General features: G+C 42.2%; 1 protein-coding gene across 1 annotated transcript in view; it reads right to left on the bottom strand.

Moving 5' to 3' along the window:
- The window catches only part of Utp6 (UTP6 small subunit processome component), a 37,937-nt gene that overhangs the window by 2,002 nt on the left and 17,814 nt on the right, over positions 1-18,121 (bottom strand). Inside the window, exons 10-18 of the mRNA XM_045158629.1 lie at positions 17,222-17,303; positions 15,111-15,292; positions 13,016-13,095; positions 12,595-12,672; positions 10,780-10,959; positions 9,346-9,426; positions 9,056-9,165; positions 7,034-7,100; positions 1,225-1,297 (exon numbers count right to left, since the gene is read on the bottom strand). Coding sequence (XP_045014564.1) covers positions 1,225-1,297; positions 7,034-7,100; positions 9,056-9,165; positions 9,346-9,426; positions 10,780-10,959; positions 12,595-12,672; positions 13,016-13,095; positions 15,111-15,292; positions 17,222-17,303 — 933 coding nt within the window. The remainder of the gene's footprint in view (positions 1-1,224; positions 1,298-7,033; positions 7,101-9,055; positions 9,166-9,345; positions 9,427-10,779; positions 10,960-12,594; positions 12,673-13,015; positions 13,096-15,110; positions 15,293-17,221; positions 17,304-18,121) is intronic.

Here is an 18,121-nt window from a genome sequence, read left to right on the forward strand (position 1 = left end):
TGTTTGTTGTCTTTAATTATGGAAGTTGTCAATAATATATATAAGTAAATAAGTAAAAAAAGAAAGGTTTGTTGAGGAGAGATGGCTCAGTAGTTAAAGTCACTGACTTGCAAAGCTTGTGAGCCCAGGTTTGATACTGCAGTATTTATACAAAGCCAGTGGCACATGAGACTGGTATTCATGTGCAGCAGCAAGAGGCCCTGGAATGCCCACTCTCCCCCGCACCCCACCCCAGCTCTTGCTCTTTCTCTCTCTCTGACCATGCCTGCAAATAAATAAAATATACAAAGAATCTGTTGATAAGCAGCAGAAGCTAATGCTGTGTGTGTTTATGTGGATTCACATATGGGTGGGTGCATGCAAAGGCCAGGTGACAAACTTGGGTATTATCCTCAGGGGTTCTGTCCTCTTTTTGAGACAAGATCTCTCACTGGCTTGGAGCTCCCCAATTAGGCTAGAGTAGCTGGCAGCAGATGCCTTTAATCCCAGCTCTTGGGAGGCAGCAGCAGGAGGATTGCCATGAGTTTGAGGTCAGACCACATAGTGAATTCCAGGTTAGCCTGAACTAGAGTAGGACCCTATTTCAAAAACAAACAAACAAACAAACCTTGAACTCCTTAGCACTGGAAATACAAATACAAACACTCTAAAACCCAAAATTTAAAAAAATATTTTAAGCCGGGTGTGGTGGTGCACGCCTTTGATCCCAGCAGAGGTAAGAGGCAGAGGTAAGAGGATCACCATGAGTTCAAGGCCACTCTGAGACTACAAAGTGAATTCCAAGTCAGCCTGGGTTAGAGTGAGACCCTACCTCAAAACCAGAAGCTAAAAGTAAAAAATTATTTAAGTGAGAGAGAAAGAGAGAAAATTAAAAAAAAAAAAAAAAGCTAAAAAGACAAAAAAAATAAAAGAAAGAACAGAAAAAAAACACAGGGACTAGAGAGATGGCTCAGCGGCTGAAGGTGCTTGCTTCCACAGACTGAAAGCCTAGTAGCATAGGCTTGACTTCCCAGCACCCACATAAAGCCAGATGCACAAATTGACACATCCATCTGGACTTTGCAGTGGCAGAAGGCCCTTGTACACCCATACTCTCTCACTCTCTCTCTCCTATCTGCTTCTTTCTCTCTCAGGTAAATAAGTAAAAAAATATTTAAAAACATACTAACAGGTTACCATGCTAATAAGTCACAGACTGACCAAGTCAACACACCATTTACTTACCAGAATCTGTAGATCCAAACTCTCTCAAAGCCCTCTCATAATATTCTCTTAAGTTCACCATCTTGCAGGATTCCTAACAAAAACAATCAGAAAATTGCTCTTCAGAAGTGTAATGCATAATATCACAAATTTATGTCAGCCACAGTTTAAAGTAGCTACTCCCTTCTAAACATATGAAGAAAAGTCATGGTTTAGATAATCCAACCTCAAAAGTTCTTTGGAAACACACCATAATGAAACCTAATTCTTTGTATGCTAGTAGCAACATAATTAAGGATAAAATAAACCAACCTATCAATCAACTTACCCAGAAAAAGAAAAAGAACTCTACTCAGTGAAGTAAATGTCAGCCAGGAAAGCCCTTTGCTCTGCTGGCATGGAGAAATCTTAGCAGACTTCCAGGGACACCATGAGTGGCTTCACTGGAAACAATACCCAAAAGCCGAGGGCTAACTAGGACTTAAATAAAGATATAAGTAAGGCTAGAGAGATGACTTAGTGGTTAAGGCATTTGCCTGTGAAGCCTAAGGACCCAGACTGATTCCCCAGTACCTACATAAGCCAGATGCACAAAGGGGTATATGCATCTGGAGTTCATTTGCAGTGGCTAGAGGCCTGGCACACCCATTATCTCTGCTCTTTGTCTCTCTCTCTCTCTCTCTCTCTCTCTCTCAAAGTAAATAAGTATTTTTAAAATATTTTATTTGTTTATTTATTTGACAGAGGGAGAGAGAGAGAGAATGAGAATGAGTGCACTAGGGCCTCCAGCCACTGAAAACTAATTCCAGACGCGTGCATCCACTTGTGCATCTGGCTAACGTGGGTCCTGGGGAATTGAACCTGGTCCTTTGGTTTTGCAGGCCAACACCTTAACCTCTAAGCCATCCCTCCAACTTGAATAAATATTAACAAAAAGAAAAATAACATAAGGGCTGGAGAGAGGGCTTAGCGGTTAAGGCATTTGCCTATGATACCTAAGGATCCAGGTTCAATTCTCCAGATCCCACATTAGCCAGATGCACAAGGTGTCACATGTGTCTGGAGTTCGTCTGCAGCAGCTAAAGGCCCCAGTGGCCTATTCTTTCCTTCTCTCTCCCCATCTCTCTCTGTCTCTAATAAATAAATAAAAATAAATCTTTGAAAAAGCAAAAAAACATAAATAAAAAGGGTTCTATTTCCCATGGCTAAGGATTGCTTCCTTTTGAATATCTGTGCTCTAGAACATATAGTTATGTCCACCTTGAAACTGTCCCCTCAGACCTCACCCCTAAAGCAAGGTCTCATTCTAGTATAGGATGACCTATACTAGACTCTCCAGCCCGAGTATCCTTATTCTTCAGGTGAGAAAATATTTTAGGTCAAAAGTCTTCAAAAACTTTCTGAAAGGGCTGGAGAGATGGCTTAGCGGTTAAGCACCTGCCTGTGAAACCTAAGGACCTCGGTTCGAGGCTCCATTCCCCAGGACCCACGTTAGCCAGATGCACAAGCGGGCGCACGCGTCTGCAGTTCGTTTGCAGGCCCTGGCACGCCCATTCTCTCTCTCTCTCTTTCTATATATATATATCTGCCTCTTTCTCTCTGTCTGTTGCTCTCAAATAAATTTAAAAAAAAAAAAAAGATACTCTAACACCTCTTTCGCACAGGTATAAGTATTAAAATGCTGATTATTTCTGCACTTAAAAGAATAGCTGTCACCACTTTTTTTTCTTTTTTCTTTGTTGTATTTCCAAGGTAGGGTCTCAGTCAAGCCCAGGCTGACCTAGAATTCACTCTGTAGTCTCAAGGTGGCCTCAAACTCACAAGAATCCTCCTACCTCTGCCTCCCGAGTGCTGGCACTAAAGGCGTGCGCCACCACCGGCACTGTCCACTTTTACAATCAGGAACTGCTAGTTCCTTATCTCTACTCTTATGAGACAGGACCTCGGGTAGCCCAGGCTGGTTTTATAAGTGATGATGACCTTAAATTCTTGATCCTCCCACTGTCATTACAGGCATGTGCCATCACACCTGACTTTAAGCAGCACGGGGAGTAAACTCGGAGCATCACGTATGCTACGAAAGCACTGCTCAAAATGAGCTTCATCCCCAGCACTACTTCTACTTCTTAAAATGTATTCCTTTTACTTAATTTTCAGAACAGATTACTATCTTCAGTTTTAAAAGCCATTTATACAATAATGTAACTATTTCCTAGACTAGGACATATCATTCGGTGGCAGAGTACTCATATGCACAGGTCTGGGGTTCTATCCATAACACCATAAAAAATTCCTATTCAGCCAGGCATGGTGGCGCACACCTTTAATCCCAGCACTCAGGAGGCAGAAGTAGGAGTATCATCATGAGTTCCAGGCCACTCTGAGAATACAGAGTGAATTCTAGGTCAGCCTGGGATGAAGAAAGACCCTACCTCAAAAAAAAAAAAAAAAAAAATCAATGCTGGGCATGGTGGTACACACTTTAATCCCAGCACTTGGGAGACAGATGTTGGAGGATCACCGTGAGTTCGAGGCCACCTGAGAATACAGAGTGAATTCCAGGTCAGCCTGAGCTAGAGTGAGACTCTACCTCGAAAAACCAAAAATAAATGAATAAATAAAAGTTCAGACCAGACCATTGCGGAAGAGGTGACGGAAAGAATGTAAGAGCCAAAGGAAAGGTAGGACTCCTTACAATGTGCTTCTCCAGAAACAAAATGGCCTGGATATCCATGACCTCACAGTGCCTGACACTACCTACACAAGACCATCATAATAGGAGGAAAAGATCATGACATCAAAATGAAAGAGACTGACTGAGTGGAGGAGGAGATATGATGGAGAATGAAGTTTCAAAGGTGAAGGTGGGGGAAGGGAGGGCATTACCATGGGATATTGTTTATAATCATGGAAGTTGTTATTAAAAATTTGGAAGAAAAATAAAAAATAAAATTAATAAGGAACAAAGGTAAAAAAAAATTATTTATTTATTTATTTAAGAGAGAGCGAGAAAGGGAGAGAATTGGTATGCCATGGCCTCCAGCTGCTGCAAATGAACCCCAGACACATGTGCCACCTTGTGCATCTGGCTTACGTGGATCCTGGGGAATGGAACTTGGATCTTTTGGCTTGGCAGGCAAGCACCTTAATAAAATAAATAAAAGCTGGGCGTGGTGACACACACCTTTAATCCCAGCATTTGGGAGGCAGAGGTAAGAGGATCACGGTGAGTTCAAGGCCACCTGAGAGTACACAGTGAATATGAGGTCAGCCTTGGCTAGAGTGAGACCCTACCTCAAAAACCAAAATTAAACAAATAAATAAATAAAGTTCAGACCAGACATAATAGCACAAGATTATAATCACCGAACTTGGGAGGCAGAGATAGGACAATCTGAAGTTCCAGGCCAGCCTTGGCTACTTGAGACACTATCTCAATAAATAAATAAATAAAAAGTCCCCAACTAATCTTGGCTATTTATCTCAACAAACTAATTCAAAAGGAAAAAGAAAAGCTACATAAGCAGCTAAGCATGGTGGAACCTCTAGTCCCAGCACTCAGCAGAGATAGGAGGATCACTGTGAGGTCAAGGCCAGCCTGGAACTACAGAGTGAGTCCCAAGTCAGCCTGGACTAGAGTGAGACCCTACCTTGAAAGTCAAATAAGCAAGCTGGGCATGCTGGTGTACACCTTTAATCCCAGCACTCAGGTAGGAAGATCACTGTGAGTTCAAGACCAGCATGATACTACATAGTGAATTCCAGATCAGCCTGGATTAGAGATACCATACATGAAGGAAAAAAAAAAAAGGGTGGAAGGAGGGTTAATCAAAATTTAAGATGTTATGAATAAGCCATATGGAAACCTATTACTACTAGATTTTACTAGAAAAATTTCAGTGCCAGAAATGGAATATGTTCCAGTGAGTTGTTGGCAAGGGAGGTCCCTTATGCCCCTAAAACATTACAGGCCAATGCCAGTGCTCTTTGTTTCCCACCAGAAATAGATGGTAAGACCCTATTGCTGAAGACTCCACATACAAGATCACTGAGAAATCAAGATGGAGCTGAGCTGAAAACCTCTTTTCTGTGGACCAGCTGACAGAAAGCTGGAAAAAGTTACGTTGTATGCAGTCCTCGGGGAGAAAAGAAATCAGAGGTGATAGAGTGGACACTGAAAGCTTTAAGTTTGGCCAACCAGGCCAAATGAGCCAACAGCTACAACAGTGGCATGCCTACCACTCTCCAACTGGACTGGAGGCCCACTCCATGGAAGGGAATACATGCCTGGTACTGAAAACCTAGTCAAAAACCTTATAGGCATGGTGGCACACATCTTTAATCCCAGCACTTGGAAGGCCGAAGTAAGAGGATCGCAATGAGTTCCAGGCCACCCTGAAAGTACACAGTGATTTCCAGGTCAGCCTGGTAAGAACAAAACCCTACCTCAACCCCCCTCCAAAAAAAAGTAGAAAAAAACAAAGGGATGAGAGGTGGCTCAGCAAAAGTGTAAAGACCTTAGTTCTATTCCGTAATACCCATGTAATGCCAGATGCACAAGGTGATACATGCATCTGGAGTTTGTTGAAAATGACTAGAGTCCCTCACATGCCTATTCTATTTGTTTTTCTTTTTCTCTCTCTCTCAAATAAGTAAATAAAATATTTTTAAATTGTATTTTTTAAAAAATTTTATTTATTTATTTATTTGAGAGCGACAGACACAGAGAGAAAGACAGAGGGAGAGAGAGAGAATGGGGCACCAGGGCTTCCAGCCTCTGCAAACGAACTCCAGACGCGTGCGCCCCCTTGTGCATCTGGCTAACGTGGGACCTGGGGAACCGAGCCTCGAACCAGGGTCCTTAGGCTTCACAGACAAGCACTTAACCGCTAAGCCATCTCTCCAGCCATAAATAAAATATTTTTAAAAGCAACAGAAATAATCCGTAATGCCATTACACCTATGTTGGGAATATAGCAAAACTGTGTGTGCACATATGAATTTAAAAAATCGGGGGGGTTCGAGCCGGGCATGATGGTGCACACCTTTAATCCCAGCACTTGGGAGGCAGAGGTAGGAGGATCACCATGAGTTCAAGGCCACCCTGAGACTACAGAGTTAATTCCAGGTCAGCCTGGACCAGAGTGAGACCCTACCTCAAAAAAGCAAAAAATAACAAAAAAAGAAAAAATCAGGGGGTTTAAAACAAGATCTCAGGTAGCCAATACTGGCCTCAAACTCACTATAGAGCTGAGGATAACCTTAATGTTTCTCCTTCCACCTCCCAAGTGCTGAGATTACAGACATGCGTCACTATACCTGGCCATAAAACAATTTTGAAAAACTGCAAAATTACAGTACTGTTGACTATGGATGTCATGGAACTGCAGATATATTTGGGCATAATGCACATGTATTTGTGTAGAATTTTTCTTCGCTCTGACTTTCCTCCTTCACAGGAGGATCACTGTGAGGTCAAGGCCAGCCTGGAACTACAGAGATTTAAAATCAGCACAGACAGTAATCAAGTACCTGCTCTCTACCTCACCAGCCAAGACAAGAGCAAACAGGGCACTACGGAGAACCTGCAGCAGTGCCACGGCCAGCCTGACAGGGAGGAGGCTTCCTGTCAGGGCAACATCTGAGCCTCTATCCTCCAGACATGCAAATATCCCGCTTTGTGTGGTCACTGTTTCTGAGCCAGCTATAGGGGAAAAGGGTTGGACCAGGAGTCGATGCGACACTATAGTAAGTTTTTAAACTAACAAGATGCTGCCATATAGTAATCACTGATCCATTTTTCCGGATAATAAATGCTTAGAATACTTACTTGTTCCTTTTCAAACTGCATCATTTTCCTAAAAAAATCAACTGAAAATGGACGCCTTTCCTGTAAACTAAAAAGAAATGGGGAGAATGTTAATTTACACAATGACAACTCATAAACATGAGCGAATACCCAGGCCAGCACCTCTGCAACAGATGAGTTAATGAAGACTACACAGAGAGTCACGTCAAATCTTGACCTGACAGCCAGTCATTCCCATGACACAACAACTTTCAGTCTCTAGTGACATACCCTTCATAGGCCCTAAACCCTCTTCCACTTTTTGTTTTGAAGTAGGGTCTCACTCTGATCCAGGCTGACCTGGAATTGACTGTGTAGTCGCAGGGTAGCCTTGAACTCACCGCAATCCTCCTACTTCTGCCTCCCAAGTGCTGGGATTAAAGGCATGCACGACCATGCCTGGCCAGATTAACTTTTTTAAAATATTTTTTTTTTGTTGGCATGTCTATTCTGTTTCTCTGCTTATAAATAAATAAATAAATATTTAAAAAGAAAGCAAAAAAAAATATTTTTTATTTATTTCCAAACAGCAATATAGACAGAGTAAGAGAGACACAGAGAGTGTGTGGTCATGATAGAACATCTAGCTGCTGCAGCCAACTCCAGATGTATGCAGTGCTTTATGAATCTGGCTTTACATGGGTACTGGGGAATCAAACCCAAATTGTTAGGCTTTGCAGGAAAGCACCTTAACCAATAGCCATCTCTCCAGCCCCCAATTAAGTTTTTTTTTTCTTTTTAGGCAGAGTTTCACTACATTGAACCTGCTGGTGTCAAACTCCTGTGATCAAGTTATTTTTCTACCTTGGCCTCACAAGTAGTTTACACTATAGGCACAGTCTCACTGTATACAGCTAAGGCTGGTGTTAAACTCACAATCCTCCTCCCTAAACCTTCTGAGTCCTGGAATTATAAGGGTGTACCAACATGCCCAGTTCCATAGCACTATTTTTATTTGATTAAAAAAATCTTTAATTTTCTTTATATTTAATTTTACTTTATTTATTTTAGAGAGAGAAGGAAGAGAGATATAAGAGCATGCCAGGGCCTCCAGTCACTATAAACAAACTTCAGATGTGGGCTGGAGATACCGCTTAGTGGTTAACTGCTTGCCAGTGAAGCCCAAGGACCCCGGTTCGAGGCTCGACTCCCCAGTACCCAAGTAAGACATGTACAAAGTGGCACATGCATCTGGAGTTTGTAGGCAGTTGCTAGAGGCCCTGTTGTGCCCATTCTCTCTCTCTGCCTCTTTCTCTGTCTGTTGCACTCAAATAAATAAACAAAAATTAAAAAAAAAAAATTCAGATGCATGTGCCACCTTGTGCATCTGGCTTATATAGGTCCAGGGAAATCAAATATGGGTCCTTTTCACTTTTTTTCTTGTTAATTTTATTTTATTATTTTGAGGGTAGGGAGTTTCAAGGTAGGGTCTCGCTCTAGCCCAGGCTGAACTGGAATTCACTCTATAGTCTCAAGGTGACCTCAAACTCACAGTAAACCTCTTATTTCTGCCTCCCATGTGCTGGGATTAAAGGCAAGTGTCACCATGCCTAGCATTGTTTTCCTTTTTTTTTTTTTTTTTTGAGGTAGGGTCTTTCTCTAGCCCGGGATGACCTGGAATTCACTATGTAGTCTCAGGTGGCCTTCAACTCACACCAATCCTCCATCCTCTGCCTCCCAAGTGCTGGTAGGAAGGGCATGTGTCACCACACTCAGCAGAACTTGGGCCCAATGGCTTTGCAGCCAAGCACCTTAACCAATAAGTCATCAATCCAGCCCTAAATTTTTATTATTTAGGAGAGAGTATGTATAAATGGGCACACCAGGGCTTCCAGCCACTGTATATGAACTCCAGATGCATGCACCACTCAGAAACAACTTTTTGAAAGTCTCCTGGGTAATTTTCTCACACACTAGTTGTGATACACATAATCCAACATAATCCAACTAAGAGGGGCTGAGTATGGGCAAAACCTAGAAACAGATTGGAATGTTTATGCATACCTTTTAAACACAGCTCTGGCCTTCTTGTAGCCACCACTTCGATAAGCCCAATCCAGGTATTTTTCCTTCAAAGTTCTTGAATCGGCACCTGTGACAGCTAAAATGGCTTTCTACCATATAAAAGGAAAAAACAAAACAAACAAACAAAAAACCTGAGCTGGGTAAGGGAATTTATAAGGATCAAAACATATCCTCCCAGATCTACCCTAGATCACCAGTAGTGATTCAGGTACACATGCTAATGAAATGCCCACTGCAGACACCATGAGGTGCACAACGTGGGGCCTTACCTTAAAGACTTCCTCAGTGTCCTCCTGGCTTCTAGCACCTTCACTCCACTCTGCCCAGGAAACCCACAAAGGCAGAGAAACCTGCTCACAGTGAAAAAATATTACAAAATGATTGTTCAGCACCTGCTCTAAACACTACTCGTATAAAGACAGGTTCCTATGATAATCAGCATGTGAACCTTGGATGTATTTCAGGACTATGTGAATTATGAGAGAATTCTCATTGCCCACCTGGGAGGGCATGCCATAACAGAGAACCATCCAGGGCAACACTCTCCTGATAACTGCAGTTTAATTGTTAGAAAATATTGACTATACTTACCAATAGCAATCATCTTTCAGTTAGGTATGCAATTCAAAGCCAGCACCCAGTCACACCCACAGCTCCCCGGTTATAGCTCTGCCGTCAGGGCCTCACAACACAAGAACTGACTGACCAAGGCTGACCTGTCTGATCTTTACTCGTGTTCCAGAGGTCAACACAAAGGATCCGGAAACAGTACCTTTTTCCTTAAATTCTGGAATACATTTTTCCCACTAATATAAAAGACTTATTGCAAAGCTTTAAGATTTAGAGATTTCACTTTAAAGTTTAGAAACATGTTTGTGGTTACAAGTTGGGTTTTGTTTTGTTTTGTTTTTCGAGGTAGGGTCTCACTATAGCTCAGGCTCTCCTGGAATTCACTATGTAGCCTCAGGGTGGCCTCGAACTCACGGTGATCCTACTACTTCTACCTCCTGAGTGCTGGGATTAAAGGCATGTGCCCAGCACAAATTGGATTTTTGATCAGAGGAAAATCAGAATTTTCCATTAGTATCTCTCACTTATAACTAAGCAGAATAGGACAGTTTATGTAATTTAACAAACTTGCAGGGATGGTCTAGTAGTTAAGGTGCTTGCCTGCGAAGTTTAAGGACTCATGTTCAACTCTTCAGATCCCACATAGGCCAGACGGAAAAAAAAGGCCAGGTGTGGTGGCACACATCTTTAATCCCAGCACTCGGGAGGCAGAGGTAGAAGGATCGCCGTGAGTTTGAGGCCACCCTGACACTACATAGTGAATTCCAGGTCAGCCTGAGCTACAGTGAGACCCTACCTTGAAAAACAAAACAAAACAAAGCAAAACAAAAACACTATTAGAGGACTGGAGGGGTGGCTCAGTGGTTAAGGCATTTGCCTGCAAAGCCAAAGGACATAGGTTTGATTCCCCAGGACCCACATTAGCCAGATGAACAAGGGGGTGCATGTGTCTGTAGTTCATTTACAGTGGCTGGAGGCCCTGGCACACCCATTCTCTCACTCTCCCCATCTTTCTCTGTCAAATAAATAAATATAAAATATTTAAAAATAAAAAAAAAACTATTACAAATAAGCTTTCTCTAGCCTTAAAATATTTCACAAAGAGAGGAAAATATGAAAGTCAGTCTGCAGACCTGGGGTTTGAGGTGTGCAAAAGCTTCTTCAAAAAGCATGGCCACATCAGGGCTCTCTGAGCGGATCAGCACCTGCAGCTTCATCTGCCATATCGTCACAGAGCCTCTGAACAGCTCAGTCCCGACTTCTGCCACCTCCAAAGCTTCCCTCAAGAAGTCCTGGTGCAGCAGTAACTCCACCTAAAACAAACAAACAAATCACTGTAAAGCTAATTATATGAAACTTGAATTACTTATGTAAATAGAGACAAAGGCTTACTTAAGACAGTAATTTCAACAGACTTTCCACTAAACTTTCTACCATAGCTACTAAAAACCACAAAGGGGCCAATATAAAATTCCCCACCCTTCCTCTTTCTTCTTCTAGACATAAGAACTATCAAAAAAAAAAAAATTGAATTAGCCAAGCGTGGTGGTGAATGCCTTTAATCCCAGCACTCAGGAGACAGAAGTAGAAGGATTGCCATGAGTTCAAGGCCACTCTGAGACTATATAGTGAATTGTAGGTCAGCTTGGACCAGAGTGAGACCCTACCTCAAAAAAAAAAAGTAATTGGATTTCAAAAGCCAGGCAAGGTGGTCCAAAACTTTAGTCCCAGCACTCGGGAAGCTAAGGTAGGAAGATTGCCATGAACTTGTGGCCAGCCTGGAACTAGAGTCCCAGGGAACCCTGGGTTACAGTGAGACTTTACCTCAAAAAACCAAAAAATAAAGCCAGGCATGGTGGTGTACATCTTTACTCTCAGCACTCAGGAGGCAGAGGTAGGAGGATGGTCATGAGTTCAAGGCAAGCCTGAGACTATACAGTGAATTCCAGGTCACCCTGGGCTACAGCAAGACCCTACCTTGAAAAACAAAAACAAAAAAAAATAATAGATAAATAAATAAAGAGCCAGGCGTGGTAGCACACACCTTTAATCCCAGCACCTGGGAGGCAGAGGTTCAAGGCCAGCCTGAGACTACATAGTGAATTCCAGGCTGCCCCAAGCTCCAGTGAGACCCTACCTAGAAAAAACAAAAATAAATAAGTAAATAAATAAAAATAAAAAGAACAGAGGGTAATGGGAGCCAGAGCGAGGGGACAAAAGAGTATAATCTGTTAAAAAATATGTAAAATGCTGGGCGTGGTGGCACATGCCTTTAATCCCAACACATGGAAGGCAGAAGTAGCGAGATCACTTGTGAGTTCAAGGCCACACTGAGACTACATAATGAATTCTAGGTCAGCTTGGATCAGAGTGGACCCTAACTTGAAAAAACAAAACAACAACAACCAAAAAACAAAGCACACACACACACATACACACAAATATATATATATATATATATATATATATATATATATATATATATATATATATATATATATTTTACATATATATATAATATGTAAAATAAATTTTAAATATTTATTTGTAAGCAAGAAAATAGGCATACCAAGGCTTCTCGTTGCTGCAAACAAACTCCACATGTATGCACCACATTGTGCACCTGGCTTTATGTGGGTACTGGGGAATGGAACCCAGGTCATTAGGATTTACAGACAAGTGCCTTAACTGCTAAGCCATCTCTCCAGGCCCAAATAAAGCTAAGAACCATGTGAATAAAAAATAGTAACAGTAATAATAATTTTTTTTAAAGCAAACAAAAACCACAAGCATGGCAGCACAAACCTTTAATCCCAGTTCTGGGGAGGCTGCAGTGGGAGGATCACCACCATGTGTTAGAGGCTTAATCATTAAAACACAAGAGACCAGCAGAGCCCCAGGGGAATGAAACATAAAATTGGCAGTGAATATGTTTTCCATGGCCTTACCCACTGCTTATACTGGACTTCTGATAGGAACTTGAGATCCTGGGCCTTCCTGAATGCAAGCATGGTTCTTTCCAGCCTCTGAAATCAGAAAGAACCTCCGCTCAATAAAAAGATCCCAGCAGTTTAGCAGATTTCTGAGAATGCGCCCATGGAACTGAGGTGCTCCTTCCTGCAAGGTGCTGTCACTCATGATGAGAACTAAGCAGCTGCCCCTGGCACAGCTCACGCTATAGATCCCCCCCTAACCTGTGGGCAGGTAAGGGCATACCAGACCTAGACCTTCAGAATGATAGGTCGGCCAGAAGGAAAAAGTGAGTGGTTACTAACAGAATCCTGAAAACTGGCCAGACCCCTACAGAGCATGGTTTGATTCTTTCAGAAGAAAGATGCTTGCTAGTCAGCCATCAATAAGAGTCCTCACCTGCCCTCTCAGAAGCACATTGCTAGTCTTCTTAGAAAATCTCTCTAAGCAAAAGTTGATGTAACACTTCCACATGGCCTCTGGAAAAGACAAATGACATCAATCACATACCATCTCTTAGTTCAACGTCATGTATCTTTGCTTCAAGGGAAAACTCCCCTGAAGAAGAGTTTAAACTGAGACTAATTAAAAAGTGTTACCCTGGTTATGGTGGCTCACACCCATAATCCCAGGGGACTAGGATGGCTGAAGTAGGAAGATCTTGGTGAGTTCAAGGCCAACCTGGAACTACAAAGTGAGTTTCAGGCCTGCCTGGGCTAAAGTGAGACTCTGCCTCAAAAATGAAGTAATTGGGAGCCAGGCGTGGTGGCACACGCCTTTAATCCCAGCATTTGGGAGGCAGAGGTAGGAGGATCGCCATGAGTTCCCTGAGACTACATAGTGAATTCTAGGTCAGCCTGGGCCAGAGTGAGACCCTACCTTGAAAAACCAAAAAAAAAAAAAAGAAGTAATTGAGCTGGGCCTGGTAGCACACATCTTTAATCCCAGCACTTGGGAGGCAGAGGTAGATGGATCACCGTGAGTGATACTACACAGGGAATTCCAGCTAGAGTGAGACCCTACCTCGGGGAAAAAAAAAAAAAAAAAAGAATTAATCAAGCAGGAAAGATTATTTAGTGGTTTAACTGTTTGCCTGCAAAAACAAAAGACCTAGGTTCAATTCTCAGGACTGACCTAAGCTAGATGCACAAGGTGCAGCATATATCTAGAGTTCATTTGTTGTGGCCAAAGGCTGGCACATGTATTCTCTCTGTCTCTTTCTCTTTATTTCTCTCAAATAAATACAATAAAATATTTTTTAAAAGGCTGGAGTGAGACCCTGCATCGAAAATACTGAAAAAATTATAATAAGTAAATAAATAAACAAAATTAATTAAACAAAAATCAGTGTGGCCAGGCATGGTAGCTCATGCCTTTAATCCCAGCACTTGGGAGGCGGAGGTAGGAAGATCACAATGAGTTTGAGGCCACCTGAGACTACATAGTGAATTCCAGGTCAGGCTGGGCTACCAGTGAGGGCCTACCATGAAAACCAAAAACAGTGTTATTTAAATATACCTACTCAAATATATCAAATATCCAGGAAATACAACTGACTGAACAATGATAAACTCAAAAACCTTGCCCAAGCCGGGCATGGTGGTGCACGCCTTTAATCCCAGCACTCGGGAGGCAGAGGTAGGAGGATCACCATGAGTTCAAGGCCCCCCTGAGACTACATAGTGAATTCCATGTATGCCTGGGCCAGAGCAAGACCCTACCTCGAAAAAAAAAAAGGAAAAAAAAGCCTTGCCCAGGGCTGGAGAAATGGCTTAGCAGTTAAGGCGCTTGCCTGCAAAGCCAAAAGACCACAGTTAGATTCCCCAGGACCCATGTAAGCCAGATGCACAAGGTGGCACATGCATCTGAAGTTCATTTGCAGCAGCTAGGGGCCCTGACATACCCATTCTCTCTCTCACTCTGATTATGAATAAATAAATAAGTAAATGTTTAAAAAGAAATAATTAACCAGGGCAGTAACACACACCTTTAATCCTAGCACTCGGAGAAAGAAGTAGGAGGATTTCCTTGAGTACAAGGCCACCCTGAGACTCCATAGTGAATTCCAGGTCCGCCTGAGCTAGAGTGAGACCCTACCTTGAAAAACCACACACACACACACAAAAATTAGTTAATTAATTAATTAAATAAATAGAAAAAATTATTGTTTCTGAAGTATCATTTATACCAAGTAAGTGAACATAAATATCTCTACTACTGAGGAAGTTCGTAAGTCCTCTAAGTATTACTGAAGCAAAGAATGGTGATTCACACCTGTAATCTCAACACTTAGGAGACTACAGAAAGAGAATTGCTGAGAGTTTGAGGCCAGCCTGAGGAAACAGTGAGAACCTGTCCTCAAAAAACCCCACAAAACTCTACCTGGGTGTGGTAATGCACACCTGCAGCCAGAACGTGGGGGGTGGGAGTAGGACCAACTGGCAATGTCTCACTCCCTGTTATCACTCGTGCACACGAGACGTGAGACGTTCACCTGTGGGCAGAGTCTTCACAGCCTCTTCATACACGGCACAGCACCTTTCCTCCCGCCGGCCCAGCTCCACGGCTCTGGCTTGTTTGCTCAGAGGCTTCTCTTCTGCTTGGGACTTGATCTCCAGTTCTCGCCGTGCCACGTAATCCCAAGTGAGAGGGTCATCAGTGTGCAGGGCCTGAAGGCTGAAAAGTAGAGCTTCTTGGTACCATCCCTACGGTAAGAGCCTAATTCTGGAATAATAGAGTTCCCTACGGTCTAAATGGTCACAGCTCACCCTTTACAACTCTAGTTCCTTTAGAGTCATCATTTCCCAACAGGTTTTCCAGAATACCTTCATGTATAAATCAGGCAATGGAACAGCTGTCACACATTGAGTTTCAAAGATTTCAGACATTCTTTTTTTTTTTTTCTGGTTTTTTTTGAGGTACAGTTTCACTCTAGTCCAGGCTGACCTAGAATTCACTATGTAGTCTCATGGTGGCCTTGAACTCTTGGTGATCCTCCTACCTCTACCTCCCAAGGGCTGGGATTAAAGGCGCGTGCCAATACACCTGGCTCATTACAGACATTCTTCATGAGACTTGACTTTTAGCCAGGAATGGTGATTCACAACTGTAGGCTCAGGACTCCAGAGGCTGAGACAAGAGTATTGGCACAACTCTGAGGCCAGCTTGGGTTACAAAGTGAGTTAACTATCTCACTTAAAAAAAAAAAAAAAAAAAAAAAAAAAAACTAGACATGCCAGGTATGGTGGCACACACCTTTTATCCCAGCACTCGAGAGGCAGAGGAAGATTGCCAGTGAGTTTGAGGCCACCTTGATACTACATAGTGAATTCCAGGTCAGTCTGAGCTAGAGTAAGACCTTAACTTAAAAAAAAAAAAAAAAAAAAACAGTTGGCCAGGAGGGATGGCTTAGTTGTTAATGAGCTTGCCTGCAAAACCAAAGTACCCAGGTTAAATTCCCTAGTACCCCATAAACCAGATGCACAAGGTGGCACATGCATCTGGAGTTCAATGCAGTGGCTGGAGGTCCTGCTGCAACCATTTCCACTCTATCTGCCTCACTCTCTCTCTCAAATAAAAATAATTTTTTAAGGATAAAAAAGGCTGGCTCAGTGATTAAGGCACTTGCCTGCAAAGCCTAAGGACCCAGATTCAACTCCCCAGGACCCAATTAAGCCAGATGCATAAGGTAGTACATGTATCTGGTGTTTGTTTGCAGTAGTAGAAGCCCTAGAACACTCACTTGCTCTTTTTTTCTCTCTCTCTGCCTTTGTCTCAAATAAATAAATAAAAATATTTTAAAAACATATATTGTAACTAGCCAGGGGTGGTGGTGCACACCTTTAATCCCAGCAATCGGGAGGCAGAAGTGGAAGGAATGCCATGAGTTCAAGGCCATTCTGAAACTATATAGTGAATTCCAGGTCAGCCTGGACTAGTGTGAGACTCAAACTGGAAAAAAGAAAAAGTTATAACTGATCATTGTGAGTTCAAGACCACCCTGAGACTACTTAGTGAACTCAAGGTCAGCCTAGGTTAGAGACCTTCCCTCAAAAAACAAGAAAAACAAAAAAAAGAAAAGAAAGAAAAAAAAAATATATTGTAACCGAAGACTGATTATTTTGGAAAAGTAATATAAAAAAAGAAGTGGAGCTGGGCATGGTGGCACACACTTTTAATGCCAGCACTTGGGAGGCAGAGGTAGGAGAATCACTGAGAGTTTGGGGTCAACCTGAAACTACATTGTGAATTTCAGGTCAGCCTGGACTAGAGTGAGACCCTACTTTGAGAAAAAAAAAAAAAAAACCACAAGCTGGGTGTTGTGGTGCATGCTTTTAATCCCAGCACTTGGGAGGCAGAGGTAGGAGGATCATTGTGTGTTCAAGGCCACCCTTAGACTACATAGTGAATTCCAGGTCAGCCTACCCTACCTTGGGGAGAAAAAAAAAAGGCAATAATAATAATAAAAAAAGGATAATAAATAAATAAAATGGGTGTACGTATACGTAAAATTTGTGTGGTACATTCTTCCCTCCCTACCCCAACCTCAAATCCTTATCTAAAGGCCAAAAGTAGACATGCTCCCCTCACCACTGCTTTACTTACTCATCATAAATTTCTTTCTGTAGATCTTTGGCAAAGTCAAACAGCTGTGCAATTGAAAGAAGTGACACATGAAATTCTGCACCTAAAGTAGTAGCAGAGGGTGGAGATTCATTGCCAGTTATACTATAAAGAATCACTTTACTGTAAAAGCATCATTTTTTTTAATGCAATATGGTGGGTTTTGGGGGATGATTTGTTTGAGACAAGACTCACTATGTTATCCTGGCTAGCCAGTGCTGAGGCTCAAACCCAGGCCTTGCATGTGTCAAGCGTTCTACCACCAAGCTCCATCTCCAGCCCCAACGTGTCCTTCACCACCCTCTTGCCTCAGCAGGTGCTGTGCGTCACTGGACCAAGTTTTGTTTTCTTTTCCCGGTGCAGGAAAATGAACCCATGGTCTCATCCATGGTAAGCATGCACTGCCCACTGACTTAGTTGTTTTGGTTGTGGCTGTCTTTCTTCCTTTCTTCTTTCTATCTCTTGAGAAATATAACAAAATGAGAGGAAAAATTCGTCCTATATTCCCACTACTCAACAAAGGGATTATTAATATTTTGGAAGGTTCAAAAATACTTCCACCTTCCATTCTAAACTTAAGGGCAAAGAGAATGAACTAAATAATCTACTTCTTTTTCAACTATCCCAGCAGGTGTGATGGTGCATGCCTTTAATTTCAGCACTCTAGAGACAGAGGTAGGACTGTTGTGAGTTCCAGACCAGCTTGAGACTACATAGTGAATTCCAGGTCAGCAGTGAGATACTACTTAGAAAAAAAAAAAAAATCTACTATCCCAAATGAATCAAATATCAATAAACGCTTAGGAGCAATAAGCCCTTTCTGAAGGACATAGGATACTACTCCTATAGACATTTAATACATTCCAATGGAAAATGTCAAGA

Source organism: Jaculus jaculus, chromosome 9 (assembly GCF_020740685.1).
Source record: "Jaculus jaculus isolate mJacJac1 chromosome 9, mJacJac1.mat.Y.cur, whole genome shotgun sequence".
NCBI classification, from domain to species: domain Eukaryota; kingdom Metazoa; phylum Chordata; class Mammalia; order Rodentia; family Dipodidae; genus Jaculus; species Jaculus jaculus.